Source organism: Helicoverpa armigera, chromosome 9 (genome assembly GCF_030705265.1).
Source record: "Helicoverpa armigera isolate CAAS_96S chromosome 9, ASM3070526v1, whole genome shotgun sequence".
In the NCBI taxonomy this organism is placed as follows: Eukaryota; Metazoa; Arthropoda; class Insecta; order Lepidoptera; family Noctuidae; genus Helicoverpa; species Helicoverpa armigera.
In genome coordinates this window covers 9,088,544-9,111,222 of record NC_087128.1, presented here as the reverse complement: position 1 = coordinate 9,111,222, position 22,679 = coordinate 9,088,544, and the positions used below count along the sequence as shown (strand labels likewise).

Below are 22,679 nucleotides of genomic sequence, written 5' to 3'. Positions count from 1 at the left end.
TCCAATTTTAATTTATATTTCCATTAAAGCAACACTTTTAACAATCATACAAGGAAAAGTATACCTTCGCTTCAGCACATTTACATAAATATTTATAACTTTAATAACATAAGCATCCATTCAACATCTTCTTAAAAATATGATAAACATTCAATATTTTTAATAACATTAAAAAAACTACTTCACGACATCTTGACATACTAGTATTAGCAGAAATCACTACAAGCAGCTTTAATTTATATTCTACGACTTTTCTACTGTTTAGGAATGTTTGTTTGACGCCTCATGTGACACTATACGCCGGGATGCCCCGGCAGGGCTCCTGTCAGCTGTGATCCGTACTAGCGCTGCGCACGCGTCGTATCAGCTCTTCCACCCTTCTGTACGGACTTTGGCATCTCTCCTCGGCAGTTTCTATGAGATATGGCCCAGCCTCGCTGTCCCTTCCCTCAGGAGTATGACACCCACTGGAGCCCTCAGCAGCTCTGTTTAAGAACGGTTCCACATCAGGAACTACAGGAGTTGCCACCGCCACAGCTCTGCTCTCCTCCGTCGTGCTGACTTCGGCTTCCTTCTGCCGCAGCCACACAGGGGAGTTCACGTACACCTTCGGTCTCTCTCGCAAAGCATTGCATCTTTCTAACGCGTGACTTCTGACGGGTATTGGAGGCCTATACGCCGCTTGTATGGTCACTCCTCTGCCTGCGATGGAGCAGAGGAGACCTTTCAACGCCGCTCTGAAGTCTTTTAGATGGTAAGCGTATAAGAAGGGATTGATAGCAGAATTTAAGTGAGAGACAATGATGCATACGTAAGTGAGAGGGTTTGGAATGTCTAGTTCAGGCATGAAGGCCTTGATCGCGTTGACAGTGTAGAGTGGTATCCAGCAAATGATGAAGAAGAATACTATGATGGCGAGGTTCTGCGTAGCTTTGACTTCTCGCTTCTGAGCAGCTCCCAGCACCCGGAGCATGGTCCCGCCGCCAGGAACGCGCCCCCGGCAACCATCGACTGTCATCACTTCGCTGAGCTGGAATTAAAAGAAAACTTTTTCGATTTCTAAGAATACGCATGAAATTTAAAGTAAGTCGGCAATATGCCAATATCCATGATCTGAAGGTCAGCTTAGATTTCGCACAATACAAAAAAACTTACACGTGGAACGAATAAAGGTCAGTGCTATAGAATCCAACAGATGGTTTATGTTTCAAAATTAGCTCTCACAAAAATATTTATATAGGCGCCAGCTATTGCAATATAAATACATAGCAATACAAATTATGTATAGGCGCCAGCTATGTTTTGCGTTCCAAAATAAATTCTGTACGAAGTTTTTTTAAAGCTGTCATTACTTTGTAGCACTGTATTGTTACACTTATTTAGATAAGAAGAAAGGATATCCAAAGATTCTGGCAAGTTCAGTTTTTGTAGTAGAAAAAAAGCTTGTTTTAAAGACGCAGGTTTCTATAGTTTAACAACATAACAATTACCTGTTTAACAACAACTCTGTAGATGTGCGCGTAGAACCCAGTGAGGAGTACGCTGGGCGTCACAATGGTCGCGAAGTAGAGGAACAGAAGATAGTTGTAGTCCATGACTTCGACGAAGTAGCAGCCTGGCATGTTGTTGCCGGCGTGCCAGCCGAACAGTGGGAGCAGTCCCACGCCGGCTCCTGATACCCAGCACACGGAGATTATACCTGGAAAAGGAAAATAGATGTTGTAAAACTTGGTTAGAATCAAAAATGACTTGTAATTTGCCGTGATAGAAATTGAATGCGTGAAATCAAAATCGGGTCTATACGTTGGTACGAGGCTAACATAGAGGGTATAACACAGAAAGGAACCAAAATGAATGATGATGATGATTTCGTATGTCAAGAAATCAATACTAATTAACTTGATTTAAATGCGACATATTTTCCTAAGAAACAAAAATAAAATACTCGCTCATAACGAACCAAAAACGAACTCGTTTCTGGTAACTCCGATAAGCTGTGACTAGCACCTTTTTTTGTTTACTCAGCATGTTTCTTTCGGTAACAGACCGAGTTAATGAAGTGAAAGGGCTCCTTAGGATAGCAGTAAATCTTCTCAATAGATCGAAATTGTCCATCTCGGAATATTTGTTAGAATCATCGGATGATAAGTTTCGTGAAAAAGGCCTGTCAGATAAATGTGAGTGATCGTTCGTCAATAATGGTATTGCTCAGCGTTTAGGTGTTTTATTGAATAGAATTCGTGCTACTTTTCATCTCAATATGTGTATTAGTATTTTCGTATATAATTCAGTGACTGTGTGACTATAGATATTAATCAAAATACTGGTACAAAGAAATTGGATCCTTGGTATAAAATGATACTCATTAAGCCTCTCGGCCGATTTTAAATGATACCTATCTGGTAAGAATCCAACTGTTTTAAAATTCCTTACGCTTAGAATAATTATAATATTATTATAATAAATTTTTAACGAATCACTTTTTGGAGTACAAAGTAGCCTCACTGTTTTTAATCTCATTAAAAAAATTAGAGTGACTGATATAAAACACTGAGCAATGGTTACGTGTCATACGATGGAGCATCACAAAATCGCTAGGCGCTTATATGATTTTTAATTGACCATTGTTCCTTTGCAAAATACTTTCTTATTTTAGTTAACAGCATCACTTTTTTGTCTTAGTACGTGTAGTAAATTCCATGCCTTAAGCGCCCGAAAGTTCTTTTTGAAAAGTCCCTGTTTCACTCAGAGACTAAGAATAGGTTAGATATATACTTGGGTTTATAAATATTACTGGTTTGATTGAAGACTGAATGATGATACAATAATATTATGGTATCTCCCTACGTCATTATGACGTATGACTATGCTATTCTATTGTAAGGGCTACTGCCTCCAATGGGTCTTAATTGCATCAAGTTACACACTTCATATTAAAGGTTCGGCTAATAATGGCTATCAGTAGTGCTGTTATACAATTTTTGTCGTACTTACCGTAGACTTAGAAGGAAATAAACCAACATAATACAAAATTATGAACGGGTAAAACTAATGCACCTAATACAAAGACTTTACTTAAGTAGGTATATTTCAAGAATTAAATAAGAGATTTCCGTTGAAAATCTAGGTACTTTTTTGAACCAATACTAAATTGGCTGAAAAAACTTTGACAACCCTACATACACGTGACAAGCTAACCAAAACAATTATCTGCTGAAGGACAGAGCGGTCATCGTACATTCACATCCAATTAAACTATTTAATCGAAGACGTATCGAGACTAATGTCCAAAACTAGCTCTTGCTTCAAGGTGAACTCTCAGATGTTTCACACTAGCTGATTTTCAGCAAAGAAATGACGCGCTTGTGGCTCAGTCGAAGCTGCGTGAATCGATCGATCATAAGGCTAAGCAACGCCTGATGCTTATAGTTCGTGGATGGATGACTATCTTGTAGTGTCGAGTTTTTCCGTATTTTGGATGCCACGATAACCTGGTTGGTCCCAGCTGTCATTTGACATTCGTTACGGGTAATCTGAAGCCAGAAAGTGCAACAATCAGTCTTATCAAGAGGGAAGGGTTGCCCAGGTAACTGGCTTGAGGAGGTCAGATGTGCAGTCACTCCATGTAAAACACTGGTTCTTAGCTGTATATGCAGTTGCTAACCTAGTTGGGAAAAGGCTAGGCAGATAAAGAACAGCAAACCACTAACTACGGGTAGAGATGACGTCTGGAACCAAGTGTCAGATTTTTTTGTTCGTAATTTTGTCGCGGGTATACAACTGTTTTGGTAGGCGCGGTATGGCCGCTAGTGTGAAACTGATGGAACTATCGCAACATGAGTTCGCACTTTTACATTGCATCAAAATCTTTCAGAGGTGAATAAAGGTCATTTTTTATTATAATTTAAAACCATTCATCATATTATTATTGCCTTACTTTTATCCCAAAATTTATAGACTGCAAACTAAGCTCGTATTACGCATACATATGCTTGCACCCGCACTTGCACTAAAAGTTATCTAAATCATTTAAATCATCGCGACAGACGATGAAACGCGTGTTATTTCGCATTTACAATATTAACTAAAGTTATATTATTGTAACTAACTGTATAACAGCAAAATAATATTTATAATATTATGTCTTTATTAGTAACGTTATCTAATGTTTACATTCTCAGCAATAAAAAAAACTCGGCCGATATGATACGTGTATATTCAAAACATTTTTATCTGTGCCATAACCGAATTGTTAATTAATGTTTTTGTGTAGGACACTCAAATTAAGTCAATTAAGAAGTGGCGACTACATCATGATAATGTATTGTTAGTGTATTTTTATTGAGATAACTAGCACCAATGGCTCGGTGATTAGCCAGCTCCTGTTCTAAGTTCAATTCCTTGCAAAAATATGCGTTTCTTGAACTGCCAATGTGTATGGTTTATTTAATGGTTGTATGTTTGTGTGAGACGAAGGTGTTTTTATTACTGCGATATGTTATTAAAACAGGAAAAACTATGGTTATTAATAACGACGGTCCATAATATTACCTATATTTCGTTGTTGTCGATAGAAATATATTGAAACTTGTGTTTTAATTGATTAGTGGACGTCTGGAAATAAGCAAAACTAACAGAGAACACAAATATCGTTCCAAATGAATTCATGCAAGTATTTAAGTAAAACGTACAAGTTTATTAGAAAACATTTAATAACGTAAAGAACATTTCTTTACAATAATATCATACAAAATAAATGCAGCGAATGGCACATCTTCTAAAAGACTTATGTAAATAACTTTTGATTTGTATACAACAGACAAATATGTATTTTATAAGTACAATACATTTACTTATTTATCGACTCAGTAACAGAAAAACTAAGTACCACGTTTCTTACGTAACACAATATAAACATACAGTATATCTAATTATTAACATTATTTATAAAATAACAACATACATTTTGAACCTTACACTGCTATAAATAAGGACATCCACCAAGGCGGGTTAGCTAACCACGACTTTAATTTCTGTCTCGGTGGTAACATACCCGTGTCTTTCTTAGGTTCGGGCATTTTAGAATATTGGACTAAAGTCTTACAATCAATAACGTTACTGAAGAACGCGTCCTTCGTCTGAATCTCGACAATACACTCCATGTCATTAGGGTTTGCAGGTGGTCCCTTCACTGTCAATGGATCAACGTAAGAAGAGTTAGTAGTACACACTGTCACATTCACCATAGTCGAGTTTGTAGTCACAGTCTTCGTAACATTGGTCATTGTACCGTTGACTACTGACGTCACAGTCGATAATGTTGTGTTAGCGATTGAACTATTAACTGGTAAAGGAACGTTTATTAAAGTTCCATTGCTCAGCATCTGAGTAGTGTAAGCAGGCTTGTTCACTAAGGTACCATTGCTCAACATAGTAGGATTCATAATGTTCACATTGTTGTTGTTTTCTGGTGTTATGCCCAAAGTAGCCTTCGTGACGTCTAGAGAGGAACCAGCAGGTAAAGCGTTTTTAAATATCGAGTCCAGAGAAGGAATGTCTGGCATTGGCATGCTGTCAAGTGCACCTGAAGTTTCACTTCTCACAGTGTTCATTGTGGAGTTGAACATTCCACCAAATGCTGGTAAGGTTGCTCCAGCGTTGGCCGCTGCTGCGTTTGCCGCTGCAGCCGCCGCAGCCGCACCCGATGCTATATCAGCGGTCGCCGGCACAGATGACACAGTGTTATTGATCATCGTAGTGGTGGTAGTACATACTGTTTGGTTCACCATGGTTTGAGGTTTAGGAGTCTCCTTTTTACTTCCTTCAGTGAAAGTTGACACAATTTCGCACGGTATTTTCAACTCTTCCACTCTTCCATTCTCTCTCACTTTCAATATGCAATTGGCTTGATCCTGTGGTCTTTCCTGAGGTCTGTAGTCGGATCTGTACGAACTGCTTGATGGGGTATCGTACCTGCGCCTATAGTAATCGTCATAGTAGTAGTGGTCATGATAATGACTGTTTGAACGGCCCATATTGTATAAAGTCAGGCCCGTCAGTAAATCTCCGTAGCGACTGTTGGAATTTCTGTATTCATGCATGTACACGTACTGCGGTGCCGCGTAGTACGAAGGTGTGTAATAAGGCACATTATGGTGATAGTGATGTGTTGTATGATGAACTGTAGTTCCACTGTTCGTATTGTACGTATGAGTTGGCCTATAGTTATTTTTGTTGTAGTTCGATTGGGATCCCGATAGTCCGGTAGAGGTTGATGGATAAGAATGGGTTCCCGAGCTTGTTGGCCTGTAGCCAGTTGAACCTGATCCCGATAGACCCGTTGAAGATGATGGGTACTTGTGAGTACCAGACGATCCTCCAGATGATCCAAAGTTCCAATTTGAAGAAGACGAAGGGTATTTGCTTGACCCAGATCCAGACAATCCTGTTGATGATGAGGGGTAACTTGACGATCCAGTATTCCAGATAGATGAGCCTGAAGAAGATGAAGGATATTTACTTGATCCAGATCCAGACAGTCCTGATGATGACGAGGGATAGGAAGAACCAGAATTCCAGCTCGATGATCCAAAAGAGGATGACGATGACGGATATTTACTTGAGCTTGACCCAGATCCAGATAATCCTGATGATGATGAGGGATAAGACGAACCAGAACTCCAGCTTGAACCCGATGATGACGATGGATATTTACTTGAGCCAGATCCTGAAAGTCCTGATGATGACGAGGGGTAAGACGAACCGGAACTCCAGCTTGAACCTGATGATGAGGAGGGGTAAGACGAACTGGAACCCCAGCTTGAACCGGATGATGACGAAGGGTATTTGTGGGAACTCGAACTTGATCCTGATAATCCTGATGATGAAGAGGGGTAGCTGTGTGAACTAGATCCAGATAGTCCAGACGATGATGAAGGGTAGCTGTGTGACGATGACGACGAGCTTCCCCAAGATGACGAGCCTCCCCATGACGAAATAGGTTTGCTATAGCTCGAGCTGCTTGAACTACTCCAGCTGGGTTTGGAGCTATGGCTCGATGACCCCCAACTTTTTCCCCATGACGAACTGCCCCTGCTGCTGCTACCCCTGCTGCTGCTTCTTCCACTACTTCTTCCACATTCTATGTAACTGACAGTCAGACACGACACTAAAAGGCACAACAGAATTAGTCTGTTGGCCATTTTTCACGACGCGAACACGCGAGTACTGAGACGCGTTTGATCCTATGCCCGCTGATTGGTTTTATTTAAAACAAGTTCGTATACCAGTGTGTGTGCATGACGTCAACAACTATTCAGGGAACTTTGTTCCTATCTCCCTCACTCACGCAGACTACAGATAAGAGAAGGCTAGAGGTGAAGTAAACATCAAACTAATTCTTACATTGGTCAGATAAGTGTAGCACAACAGGCAATTAAGCAGAATTTTGTTTCGTTTTGGACCGGTTTAATTTGATATATTGTGCACAACAACTAATCTACGTAATGGAAACTCCAGGATAAATTCATTGTTCCCGGGATGCTTTATTAATAAAATTACCTACGTATACAACAACAAGGTGAATAATAGGTAGACACAAAATAATACGGTACATAAATCAATCGGCTTAGAAAACAATATAGCTAAATAACAGTTCTTCGAACATAGGCAAAATGTGCACATATCAATAACGAAGTTGTAAATAAAATGAATCAAGCCGTCTCAAGCCCAGACGGCAGCTAAATGACGAACTCTTTCGACTATTGCATTCTACACACACACAGTCATTTTTTACGATGAACCCAATTTTGAATGACGTCTGCGAGAAACCAGTGCTTCCACGAAACTGGTTAGTTTTATACGTCAGCTATGACTCAGGGAGACACTGCAAATGAACCAGGTAGTCTGGTATGTGGTAAGAACGTTCCTAATCGAAGCTATGATTATCACATCTCATAAGTTTGTTCTAATCAAATGATGTAATAGACATCAGTGGTATTTTAGGAAGCCTAGAATTTGGAATTTATATCTGAACTGATAATATCCGAGTTCTGGGGCACATTTGTGGACGGTTTATTTTTTTATTTCTAATCTTATATCTTCTTTTATAAAAAAAAGAATTGCTGTTCGTTAGTCTGACTAATTTAGCTTATTTGGCTGGACTGATTTAGCTTATTTCGGTTTGTAAATGTTTGTAGAGGTCCAGGGAAGGCTTAAACCATACGAAGTTCGCGGGATCAGCTTGCCAACATGCATGCCCAGTGCGGTGACAATGAGTAAACTCTCAACTTTAAGGAGGCTAATGTCCAGCAGTGGATATCTATCAGTTGTGACGATGACGACTACGGAGAGTGCTCAAAAACCATGATATAGCATTATTTACCCAGGCTTGACTTTCTTGACGTAACATAAAAGTGTTTGTCTGTACGAACTACTTATAATGATCAACTGCACATTGACCGTCTTACATTTTACTACCTATCTATGCAAAATTAAAACTTTCACTATGTACTTTCATAACAGTAAAAACAGCATAGAAATGAAATAGCGTTAGAATGAAGTTAATAAAATAATCGTGTAATACTAATAATCTCCAATGATGAAGCATGTGCAAATGAATTCCTGAATGTCTGTTCGTTTGTCTGTTGCAGCAAATAATAAAGATTCATACTTTTTTGGCTATTGGTTTTTATAGACGCGATTGATTTCCTACTTCAAGAACATGTTATACTGCAGTAAGCAAATAAATCCGGGATATACAGCGAATATCAAAGTACGCTTAGTGCAAAAAACTTCAAACCTTCAGTTTGCTTGGTAGATAACACCAATCAGTGCTTTATATTTTTATTTTTTATAATTATTTGGGTTTAATTGCCGTTCCATACTCGTGCATTGCAGATTATTAAGAGAACTTCTAATTAGTAATTTTTAGCTGTCAGCTAATAATATGCTAAAGTACACTTTTATTGTCGTTGTAATAGGTATTATAAATATATTTATATGTGTAAAAATACTGATATATAATAAAAAGTTTTGCGATTGTTGCATCAACAAAGTCATTTGACTTAACATATTCTTACTGTAAATAGTTTTCTGCTGCTGATTAAACTAGGCAATGAAAAGCATTCGAGAAAAAACTTTTTGTATATTTACGAATAGTGTGGTAAACAAAACTGTTACACAAAGTTTATTGTCACTTTATAGCGTATTCATTTATATTTTCTATTTATTTTTGTAATGGCTTGCCACTCCAGATGTAAATCTACTAGAATATACGTTTAGGTTCTCCTTCATAACAATATTAAATTAATTAATGTTAGGAATATTATCCTCAATTATGCCTGAAAGCAGTACATTCCTTATTATTGTATTTATTATAATATTATTATATCTATATATTATTTGTAATTTATGCACAATCTGATTGCGTCATTGTTAAATATACCTAATTTAAATACAACAGAATATAATAATATTAAGAACATAGGTAGGTATCCGGAATTCCGATGTATTGAACTACTTTAATTAGTTTTCCTGCGTCACTGCTAAAGTCCAGAAGCCTAGCAGTTGCTCAATTCCAGTGGTTGGTATATATATTTACATATATGAATGCATTTAACGCATATTGACAATACACGCTTGTTTGGTATATTTTACAGTAAATTGCTTAACTGCTATTTTGGGGCTGTAGTTTCTGCAAAATATAATAAACAAATAAAATCCTACTACCTACATATTGGTTCAGTTTTTGTATCTATTTGCCGATAATCATCATATCAATTGACTTGATCAAATATTTTTTCTAAAAGGTTCCCAATATGACAAACTATATTATGTATATGGAACAAAGTAGAGGAGGACAGCTATTATATTAAATGTTTTTGTTTGGTTTAGTTCACATCGACAACAAAGCAACAAGGCCTGTTACGCGTTCACTATTAACCAATCAACAGTGCATTGATCTGTGCTATATCAATAACGTCATCCTGCGTTACTCACACCAATCTTACTGCAGATTTTGTTGATGATATCAAATTGGTTCATGTACGAATTTCTGGTATTACTCATGTGTGTAAAATAGGATTTGGGAACCAAATACTTAATGTAATAACTGTATACAATTAGAGCATCTGATTAACAGCTGTTTATTTCTTACAGTAGCAATTTGAAGGGTAGGTATGTAGGTATATGAACTTCGAGTGTCATCGTTTTTGCCGATTCTATAATCTTTGGCAATTCAACAAAAACATATGTATTTCCACCTATATGCATGTTCGATTGAGGTTACAAGTGGTTTCTGTCTGTAGACAATATTTATGTCGCTATAAAAAAACACTTTATTATGTAGCAAAGGAACTTCGCGAGCGGATACCCCATACACAGACATGGAATGTTATTGATAGAATCAATTACAAATATTATATTGAATTGTTTTCATTTAAGGCGATCATTCAATCACGTGGATTCTGTTCCCACAACAATGAGTTGTAAATAGCTATCTAATAATCTTTTTTAACCTGTAATCACGTTTGTGAAGGCAGCCATTCTGCAACACTTTACAGCGACACAAAGCCGTCACGACACTCGTTTAGTTACAATCATGACGTTGCCGCAGCAGCACATTTAAAATGTTATTGCAAATCTTCGCAGTTACTTTATTAAATGCACTAGTGCTGAGTGCCGAAATAACCGCGAAAGATGTGAAACCCTACGTGTTCCCTATACCTTTCGAATTGCCGAACCGCAACGATCGCGCCGACCAATGCTGGCTCAGAATTGAAGACATCGAGTTGGTGGAAACGGTGACCGTGTACTGTACCATCGCTCATGCGTTTCTTGCGAACTATATTCATGATTATAACTCGAGGAAGATGACTGAGGATGCGGTGGACGTGAGCTTGTGGATTGAGAAGCCGAGGAGTCCTGAGCAGGACATCTTGCCTCCTGACAGCTCGGGTCAGGAGATCAAAGACTGGCGGGTGACGACAATTTTAGACCCCACGACGCGCATGCGGTTATATGTTTCAAAGAACGCGACCTGTAGACTAGTGATGTACAGTAGGGAAGGGATGACGAACTATCAAGTGGAATGTGAACGTATCCTTTATTATTTCAATGTGCGTATGAGTGGCTCTGTGGTTTCCCAAGAACAAAACTTAAGACTTTTACTCGCAAGTGTTTTCCTGGTATATTTATTTGTGTAGTGTTGTTATCAGTATTTGTATTTATAGCTAGGTTACAGTGATATTGTAGTTAATGAATAATTTAAATTAAATGTTGTTTTCCATAGGTGTGACAATTTTCATTGACGTAAACAAAAAACTTCGAATATGAACGAAAAGACCGTGTTATTTGGTTCGTGAAGGTCGGAAAGACAATAATTAAAGAAGTATCGTTCTTCATGCATAAGTGAGCCTAACGAATATCAAGTTATATTTAATCGATTTATTTACTTTATATAACTGAAAGACGAACAATGGAATTGCATGAAATTCAGATTTACAAAAATTATTACGAATCTATTTGCTCACAGTAGTCGTATGCATACAATTTGTTTAAAACATTGTTTGCAATTGGTTCAAAAGACAAGCAAAAAAGTTTATTACCCACGTTTATTATTTATCTCAAGTTTTATTGTTGTAGTTTTCCTGTATTAAAAATTTGAAAATTTTCCCCGTGGATGATACATTATAAGTACTTATGCGATAGATGATGATCAAAACCCAAGAATAACTTTTTACTAATGATGAACAATGGCCTATTAACCTTTGGTATAAAATTATACTATTGTTATAAGTACTAATAGCACATTCGAAGACAATAATCATAAATATTGTATTGATCACTGATGTACTATTCTTGCTAAGTTAATAAATCTACTCCACGTGTCACCATTTTGATGGACAAGGACAGTGCTCTTCAAGCATTAAAAATATGTAGTAAATAACCTTCAAGTAAAAAAACACGAAATTGTATCAAAATCCATCTCATCATTTTCTCTTAATCCGACTTCCGAAACAGGAGGAGATTCTCAATTCAATATGTTTGAATTTCTAGGTTTATCCAACAACAGACAGCGATAGAATTATGTTCATTTACATAAATACACTTTTGTAGATAAATGTACTTAGTTCGTTCACATGACGTAGTCACGTGCAAAAATATGGATGGATGCACTTAACAAAATCCAATGCAATTTTCCCGAAAAGAAAAACCATAATAGGTCCGTTTAAACAACCATTTACGTCCACAATTTAGCTGAAAACAGGCATAAAATTTTGCAAAACGTAGGTTAATGCGTATTTTAAATAAGCAACTGCGGATTAGCTCATTATTTATACTTTTTGCTTGATGTTTAACTAGCTGTCAGACGGTCAGATGTTCTGAGAGCCACCGAACCGTGTCCTCTCCTTGTTTGTATTAATACAGCTGCACTATTGTTTTGAAAAAAATGCCGTCAGATCACTAACATAATGCGAGTAGATGGTATCATTATTTTATTATATCCAGTTGTATGTCAAGCGCATAGAAAAATAACGCAGGATTTACAAGGATGACGATGTAATGCGGGCAAATGTTTTTTTACAGATATCACGTCGCATAGTACTACGAAATTAAGCATATCTCGGAAAATGTGTTATTTAACAAACTTCATCTTACGAACGCTATTTGTTACATTAGGCTTTTCAGGGAGAAAATATGAAAAACGTTGGAACTGGGTAACCTTCATTTCAGTTCAGAAAGAGGACTTTTGAACTGAAATGAAGGTCAACACGGTTGTAATCTTTGCATCCCAAATATTATATGGCTGAACTAACTTCTGGATTCATGTGAAAAATTCTTTCAGTGTTAAGTAGTCCAATAATCGAGAAAGGCTAAATAATCTAGACTTATCCGAATGTGCAGAGTACTTCCAATGCGATCGGGGAGAAACCCGCTGGCGGAACCTAGATTAGCCTGTTAAAAAGTATCTTAGATAACAAACATCGAAGTTATCCCCATAAACTAACTAACTAACAAGTAACTATTTAACCGATAAATTAAAAATACAATAAGTCATTTTAAGTACCAATACATGGAGATGTATAAATAAACTAGTCATCGCAGTAATTATAAACTCTAAACAGAGCTATAATATACCGGTTTAAATATACAGCAGTCACGAGTTTCTCGATTTAATTTACCTCTTCTGTATGTAAATATCTTCGCTAACACGTGCTCTTAGATTTTTTAAGAACATTCAAAGATAATAGCTTATTTCTTTCACAAAATACTTCGTATCAATCGTGTAAAATTTATTTTGCATAACATTTTTAATGCCGAATGCATATAGAAGAGGTGATGGGCCAATATTGTCACCCAATAACACAAGACAGCCACAGCTGCCGGGGTAGGCCCCAAATGAGATGTCGGGACGCTTACAATCTTGATTGGCGGTAACGTTCGAAGGATTGAGAGGATGAACTCAAATGTTACGAAACGTTCGAAGATTTGGAACTCAAATGGGTAGGTTGAGAATATCGATAATTTTTTCAACCCATAAGTGGGAATATTTTTTCCCATAAAAAAGTTACAGGTATTTTTGTAAAGTTATAAGCAATGATTCATCCGCTATGTCGAAACTTCTTTAAAAAATGCATTGTTTTCCAGCAATTGTAATAAAATCATTAATTAATTAAAGAAACTAGGCTTAAAACCACTGACATTGAAGTTAAGTGGAGTAGCCGTGAGCAATGAAATACAATTGAAAAGAGGAAATTACCTTCGCGAGTCTATTGAGTTTACACGCTTGTTTTACATTGTGTTCAATAAGAAAGGACTAATCACGGTTAGTTTGACCCGTAAACATTATTAGGTATGCCGTGAAATTATTATAAATATTAATTGAAAAGTTTCGACACCAAAATGGCAAGACATTTTTACAAACGAAATTCAATTTTACAAACTAAATATCAAGATTTCAACTTATAGTCGTGTGCTGAGAAGCGGAAAATGTATTAGTTTTTTTTTAATATTTATGATTTGTTAACAAAATTAACTTACTTGGTAATATCTGGATTACTATTTACAGGTGCTGATAATACGTAATGTCTTATCATGAGAAATCACAGATACCTGTTTGTGTGGGTATAGGTAAGTAATTCAGGTCCGACCGGTTTCCACATGAATGATGATAAATCATGAATGAATGTGTTTTCTTGAGTTTTCCTCGATCTCATTGCAAACCTATCGTATTCAATAAAAGCGCCCTAGGAGAGACTAATGTCGTGATTCCTGATTACGAGATTTGAACAAAATAAAACCTTTAAGCATATCAATATAGACAAAGTGTAAGAAATACGAAAATATACCCCTTTTACGACTGCAAAACCGCTGTAAAATATTAGTGTATGGTAGAAAACTTTACATAAAATATTAATCATAAAAATGCTTGTATAAAATTCAGGATCCACATAAATCTGGATATAACCAGTCTGATATTCAGCACAAAGGCACATACGTTAGTGCATGACAAAGGAGACAATGAGGTCGATGGAGCGATGAAGTTTCGGCTCCAATATTACCATACTCCCTTATTGTGGTTGAGCTGACCAGCCGTGAACTGTTTCTATACATATAGTCTGATATTCTTTTGAAATAGTTTATTAAGTGGGTCGGAATTTACAAAATGTTTTCGGCTTTTCTTTTCTTTCTTTTTTACATAAATAGCTATTTATATAACTGGATAAAATGGCCGGACATAAGATTGGTTTTCAAATGCAAAGAGCTGCCAATTAAAATGTATTCTTGGTAGAAATTCAGAGGCATTTTATTGATAGGGAACTTATCTTGATTTATGTGGATATCTTTATTAAATACTTATCATATTGCAGACAAGATTGTTATTGTACATAGCAACCCTCATTACTCATATTCTCACCCCTATTGATAACCTTAATTACCTTTAGCCACTGTGAAAATCCGGAAAATTATCGGTATTCTAGGAAATTGATTGTTTCTTGTATACTCAATGATGATTCCAACTAATATTATTTAAATGACTTTTATTGTGCTATGACTAATATGTAGATAAGCCAAGGTATTTTGAGAATTTGATTAAGTATAAAAGTAAAAGAAATTACTCAGAATTTGTTTAATTACTTCTGATTTTATTTATTGAGTTACAAGCTAATGTGTTTACGTCTTTCATCAGATTGATTTATATGTTTCGGGATTGCCCGATCTACTTGTTTACATGACGAATTAAAACGATGAATCATATTTGTTTACGACAGAATTACAGTTAATTTAAAATATTGCAATATTTGACTGATTTTCTAAATAATTTCCAGGATGTAATATATTATTATTTATTTATAAAAGAGTTTTGGCATTAGTGACCACTACTAGTAAGCTATAGTTAGCAATATTTCATATTTTACATTTAGTGATGAATTGTGATTGGTTAATCACATTTCTGGCTGATACTCGGTGAAATGAACTGAGACCTACTGTTTAACACTGACCGGGTCACATGTGATGAACGAAAATATTTATGGATTGGTTTTCCTCGATGCAGGTAATGATTGGGATTTCCTTATTAGATATTTATCTGTTTAGTTAGTTGATAGCTGAAAGTGATTGAAACATAACTGATAAACTGCATCCATGTTATCAACCTCTGCCCAACCTCTTCTTAGAATAGTCGCGTATCATATTGTGTGTGTATAATAACAAATAACAGAACAAACCCGCAATTAATTAAGATTTATCACATAATTTCCAACATCGACTTATACCAATAGATTTCAGCCACAGAACCCAAACAAAATAATCGGTTCCTATTCTCTTGAAGCACGTATATATCATCAATATTTGTCGATCCTTATATTTATAGGAAAGTAAATAACAGATCAAGTATTTTCTCATTCTTGTTTGGAGATAACAGTAATTACTTCTCATTACTTATCATTTGCTTAGCCTTTTCCCAACCATGTTAGGGTCGGCTTCCAGTCTAACCGGAGTACCTGGAGAGACTGCCTATCTAACTTCTGCAACCCAGTTACCAGGGCAACCCGATACTCCTTGGTAAGACTGGTTATCAGACTTTCTGGATTCTGACTACCCGTAACGACTGCCAAAGATGACAGCCCGGGCCATCGGCCGAGGCCCACCAGTTTATCCACAGAGTACATTATTAAGAGAGTTTATCGTGACTTCCGAAAAGCGGAAGAACTTTCCACGACAAACTAGTCACCAGTCCACGGACCGACCGAGCCAAGCCTTGCTTATCCTTAAGATATCCTATGAATCATTTTATACGCAGAAAAATATATTTATACTTGAGGCTACAATACAAGGAACTCGACAGATCCCACCTCCGTCTGCATAGACGGTAATATAGTTGAGCAGACGGACCAGGTCAGGTACTTGGGATCTGTCCTTCACGCGTCTGGTGGCATCGATTGCGACGTCAGGGCACGAATTTCGGCGGCATGGGCCAAGTGGCGTGAGGTGTCTGGTGTCATTTGTGACCCTAAAATGCCGGTTAAGCTGAAGGGACAGGTATATAAATCCATCATTAGGCCTGTCCTTTTGTATGGCAGTGAAGCGTGGCCTGTGCTTGAGCGGCACAAGCAGGAGCTGCGGGTCACGGAGATGAAAATGCTGCGCTGGATGTGTGGAGTTACGCGGAAAGACCGCGTTAGGAACTCGCGCATCCGCGGCAGCCTTCATGTCCGTGACATTGCAGACAAACTGCAAGAGTGTCGCTTACGCTGGTACGGACACGTTTTACGGAAACCGGCCACTTACGTGGGGAACAAATGTCTAGCCATGGCGCCTCCGCCCGGCCGGGGCAGACTGGGTAGACCCAGGAAATGCTGGCTTGACGTCGTAAGGGATGACATGCGTGCCAATGGACTAACCACCAGGGATGCCGAAGACCGAGCGAAGTGGAGGAGAAGAAGCAGGAAAGCGGACCCCGGGCCCGGAAGGGCAACCGGGACAACGCTAGGATGATGATGATGCTACAATACAAGGAAGTCTTGTCAAGTTATTCTCATCGTAGCTTTCGTAAGAAATATTGTAATGTTTCGCGAATCGACCTTTGACTCCGTAAGATTAGGCCATGATTACAAACATCGAGAGGTCTAAGTTACACTAGCAAGTAATATTATGCAGGCAGGCATTACTTGTTTACTTATTGACAGTTATAAACAGTTAGATTCCGCCCCGCGGCTTCGCCCGCGTCAAGTTCGGTTATATCGCGTTTCCAAGAGAACTCTTCAAAAGTCCGGGATAAAAACTATCCTATGTTCTTTCTCAAGGTCAACTCTATCTCTGTACCAAATTTTATTAAAATCAGTTCAGACAGACAGACAGACAAAGTTACTTTCGCATTTATAATTTTCATACAAAATGACATCCAATTAATTTGTTACTTGAGATATTGAATATTTCAGATGAAAAACGAGTAATCTGAGATTGCTGAAATAGATCAGAGAAAATAAATATCAACTGGCTTTCTGTACCGGCTCAGGAATCGAACGCTGTTTCCGAGGAATGAGTGTGATCCGAATAAGAATGATGAATATATCATCATCTCCATCTGCCTTTTTTTTACTTTCCCACTGGGCTGGGCTCTCATACAAAGAAGGATTGGACGTTAATCACCTGGTTTGCTCAATGTGAGTTGGTAGGAATGTAAAATTAATAAATATTATTCGGTTGTCAGTTTTAAAAATATACCTAATGATCTTCTTCTTCTTCTTTAGTCGGTCCCTCACTCGTTGAGGATCGTGACCCCATCTCCTACGCCGACTATTAGCTGTCGCCAGCGTTCTCTGTCCTGTGCCAGCCTGTATGCCTCCTGGAATGGTTTCTGCAGGGTCTTACTGAGCAAATCCGTCCATCGGGTTGGTCTGCGGCCCCGTGGTCTCTTCCCCTGTCTTTTGCCTAATAATATTAATTTTTCAATATTGTCAGGGGGTTTCCGCGCTATGTGTCCGAAATAACGCAGGTATCGCTTTAGGACTATCGTAGATAAGCGTTCTTTAACGTGCAGTAGTTTTAGGATGATCTAGCACATACTTAAACGTTACACAATAAATGTGCTAAAAAAATTAAACACGTGATTCAAACCATATTATTCTCAATGCTCCCAAATATTTTGATAATAATTCGAAGCGTCCTCACGTTCCAAAATAATCACGTTTTAGATTATAAGCTTTACACTAACAACTATCTAACTTTGTACGGAGTTATCAATTTGTTAACCCGACCGACCTAACCTTTGCCCAAAACCGCGGCGCAGACAGATTACAGAGCTCGTTAATATTTCCAAAAGTATTCAACGAAAATAAGGTCTTTTGGGCTCTATTTGTAGAACTTGGATAAAATTGGACTCAATTTGGAAACCCATTTTAATATAGCATATAAGAAACGAGTAATCTTTAGGTATTCTTAAATTCATGTAACACATGATTTCTATAAATTAATAAGTTAAAATGTTCTTTATATTTCCTTTATATGATATGCAATATGGCTTCAAATAGGATATCAGGTAATACAAAAAATGTAGATTGCCTTTAAAGAAATTTAAAGCAACATTGTGGCAAACACAACAATGCTATTCCATATAAAGAGGGTGCTGAAAACTGGGTTTGTAATTCTTGCTCTATCGCTCATCACGTTTCAGACATTTACGTTTTATTGTATTTTCTATGTTTATCGATTACTATTATAAGGTTCTTACTCTTTTATAACGTAGGTCATAATTACTATGAAACATTGACACATTATTCCTGTAGGTAACTAAACTAATTGTAGTCTTGAGATAATTTGTTAAGTACACCATATTGTTATCAAAAAGTACCTATCTAAAATCTACGCACAAAAAGCAGATTACGTTTAGAATAATATCCGAAAACTGAAACAACCATAGACAACAACAGTCCATCCAAAATCTCCTTGTCAGAAAAAAGGTCTGTCTACAATAAAAATGTAATAAAACCTTCTTGTTAAGGGAACACCAGTGTAGGTTGAAACGCAGAACAAGTGACGTTGATTGAACGAATGCGGCTTTCAATTTGAAAGTATTAAATACACACCTAGCTTCTACTGATACTAGTTGGACGTTTTGCAGTCTAATCGCCATTGTATGTAATATATGTACCTCTATGTAATACTAGGTATTTACATATGTTACATAACATGCATTTTCAATTGCATCGTCAGAACAGTCGGATGGATCAGTCTAATTGATCATATATATGTTTCTTAATTAAAGGTTTCAGTCGACATATTTTGCTTCAAATAATTTTAGGAAATTCATCTGAATTGCACCATTTAAATATAACAAAACTATAACTACCCGTATACCGTTTACCGTAAGCGTACGGGTTACATCAAATCAGCAATTTTATAACTAAACAATTAGGTTATAGTCAAGTTTTTTCAGGCCATAGACACATGGTGCACCAAATGTCTATGCCTTGTAAAAATCTATAAATGTTAATAGATCTGAACTTTGAGTCTAGCCTAAACATTCTACATAAGTCCTAAAACATGCATACCAAAATATAGATTACGAAAGCCACAATTCATATAATTAGTTCTGTTGGCATCGCATCAGGGGGCCCCAAGCCTCTGCTGGAGACGGCCAGCAATTAATCAGCAGCCGAGGACACTGCCAACCGACAATCTTATGTCAGATACCATGTAATTTATGTCTATAAAGTATCATTTGCGCCACGTTCCTGGAATAGACGAGGTGTACTTTATTGTCAGTACAATGTATGTACAGATGTGTGGCTAAACGTTTTGCATTTGTCCACCTCTTTAAAAGAAGAAGGGATATTGGTGATTTTTATAGAACCCTCAGGATTAAAAGGGTAGGGAAAAGATGGCTTGTTATTCATTTATTGATTGTACGATAAAGAAATAAGTTTGAAACTACCACATTATGGCAAACGGATGAAACTCGGAAAAGACACCGAGAAACGATTAGTTTACAGCGAACTTTATGCCTTAAGTTGATAGTTTTATAATTGCTGCAGTTTCGTTATCTAAGCATAGGTATCTACAATCTTCATGAAACTTTTCTTGTTAGTAGTCTAAGAACGTACATAATAAGAAAGAGCCTTTTTATCAGTCATTCCGGGCCGCGAAGAAAATCAACGTAAACATAAAGTTTGGTCGCTAACAATCGTAAAACCTGGGGATTTCCTCGAATTTCTTCTTAAAAGTTTTTTTTTCTTCAAATAAATAATGCCAGTATCCAATCAGAAAATTTTGTTTGTTTTTCTCTCATTAAACGGAGTATGTTCATTTCGATGTTTCTCACGGATTTCAAACATTTTTTTCTCAAAAATAAATATGCCTATCAAAATCAAAAGTCATTTATTCAAAGTAGGCTGAAAATCAGCACTTTTCGAACGTCAAAACAAAAGACAGCCCCCAACAAAAGACAGCCCCCGTCGTACATATCGTATATCGTCATCGTATATCGTGCCTACTCCTATCTTTCATAATAACACATAACAAATAATAGACACACAATTTCCACCGACAAAATTGAAACAAATAATTGAACAGTAGATTCATGTTTCACGTAACCATTACGTTTAATTAATTAACATTAATCTTTCTTATTCAAAAAAATAATTCGCTTTTCAGATAAACTGACATGGCGGATATCGGTAGATAATAAAACACCCTTATACATATACATAGATAATGTACTACACTTCTCATATGCTATGAATTAATGGATTAAACTCAAAAGGTCATGGTGATGCTAATCGCCTTCATTGTCCGCTATAAAATATATTACACCAATTTGTATGTCGCTCGGCTTATTTGAACACATTGTAGACACGTGATGTAAAAATAGAAGATTATGGAATTTGCCTGATAAGTAATACAGGCGTTTGAAAAATCACCTGTTTTTCGGCTGGGCCAGTATAGATTGTTTTATACTACAAGAGTTTATTGACAATAAGATGAGACTTGAGTGTAGGCTCAAAAAATCGTACTAAGATGAAACAACCAAAAAATGCTGTACTTACTCGCCCTACTCTAATTGATTAGGTTCATTTCCCGAATTCCCGTTCTCTTCCTACTCACGCAACTTACACGATTAAGATACGCATGCAACTTTTGAGAAAACAACTGAATACACTGAAACGCCTAGATTAATCTAAAATTAATTGATGAATATGCGAGCAACATTTTGAAAGCTTCTTCCTAGAGCTAAATCTGCTACATCACAGAACACTTTACCTAATAATACCAATTCTATTACATAATCCTACAACCTTTCAAAAGGTTTCCTATGCCTAAATCCCAGCTGTCTACATTTCAACGATCTTCCTCAATGTGATAGATCCTTTAAGACAGCCAGTCATTCCTACGTAACCTACCCAAATCCATCAAAATCCTTTTAAATTCATCTAGAATACTCTAGAAATTTCTAAAATTATTTCCTTAAGCTTTCTGACAAGATTAACTATGAGTAACGACGTGATCTACATTTATTTCCGTTTCCGCGTCACGTGTAGGGGCAGTGTGTGTACTGACGTAGTGCAAACAATCACAGATTGCTTGTGCCACTGGCTACACAAACATTGCATTTCTCATTGTTACTGTTCTAGGGTTCTAGATAACTGATAGATAAAATGATATTGAATTTTCTGGTTTTGATGTTATATACCAAAAAAAAAATTTTTTTGTACGATCAATATTTGATGATTTCTGTGCCCATAATAACGCAGATGGAAGTTAAGCTGAAAATGATCTGCGTAATTTTCTTTCATCTTCAGTTGAAGGAATCAATCTATCCTAATATAATAAAGAAAAATCATCTTTTTTCTTTGCACCCTAAAGGCACCGAAACTGATGAACTGATTTGAAAAAGTCATAGTTGGGAATCTATATTTTCACCGAGTAAGAAGGCTAGCAAGCGTAGCGTAGGACGTCCACCAACGAGGTGGACAGACGACTTATAAAGGTCGCCGAAAGACTCTGGATGCAGGTCGCCTCCAACAGGTATCTGTGGAGATCTAAGGGGGAGGCCTATGTTCAGCAGTGGACGTCCTATGGCTGAGATGATGATGATGAAGAAGGCTATATTTTATCCGGACGTGGACAATTGTGAAACCGTGGTGAAACGACTAGTATCGAATATGCGTCGTAAATAGTACATAGTGTGTTGATAAGAAAAGCTCTTAACCTCGAACCTTGTATAAACTTGGAGCCCAAAAACGTGCACAAAAACACTACCTATTGACTTAGTAGTAGTCATTAAAAAAGCATTAGTTGTTTGTAGCCATTTGAAAACACTTTCAGTCGCAAATGTCGTGATCCTAATCTATGACAAGTTAGTTGCTTTGCTTGATAAATAGATTTGTAACGTTTGGACATCAGGCGTTACCTTGAGCCTGTAGGAGGTAGTGGTTATCCTAAAAATAGAAGCTGTTGAAAGCATCAAATTTCAAAATTATGGCAGAAAGATGATGACTTATGATTTTGTAAATTGAGTTTCTAGAGTTCCTAATTTTGTTATAAGTATAATTACATATTAGCTGAAGCAATCATTTTATAGATTTTGAAATATGTATTGCTTTCTTATTTTTACGTACATAAATACAGCACCTAGAGATCACTCCACTAATCAAGAATCTAGCAAGTTGAATCCT

The 22,679-nt window shown here is 36.9% G+C and overlaps 2 protein-coding genes across 2 annotated transcripts in view; both read right to left on the bottom strand.

Annotated features, from left to right (window-relative positions):
- The window catches only part of LOC110372575 (adenosine receptor A2b), a 58,229-nt gene continuing 35,550 nt past the window's right edge, over nucleotides 1–22,679 (bottom strand). The window contains exons 2-3 of the mRNA XM_021329374.3: nucleotides 1,491–1,699; nucleotides 1–1,030 (exon numbers count right to left, since the gene is read on the bottom strand). Of these exons, the coding sequence (XP_021185049.1) occupies nucleotides 326–1,030; nucleotides 1,491–1,699 (914 nt within the window). The 3' untranslated portion in view covers nucleotides 1–325. The remainder of the gene's footprint in view (nucleotides 1,031–1,490; nucleotides 1,700–22,679) is intronic.
- Nucleotides 4,695–7,264, bottom strand: LOC110372572 (hornerin). Its single transcript, XM_021329371.3, has one exon. The coding sequence runs from the start codon at nucleotides 7,200–7,202 to the stop codon at nucleotides 4,974–4,976; it is 2,229 nt and encodes a 742-aa protein (XP_021185046.3). The 5' UTR covers nucleotides 7,203–7,264; the 3' UTR covers nucleotides 4,695–4,973.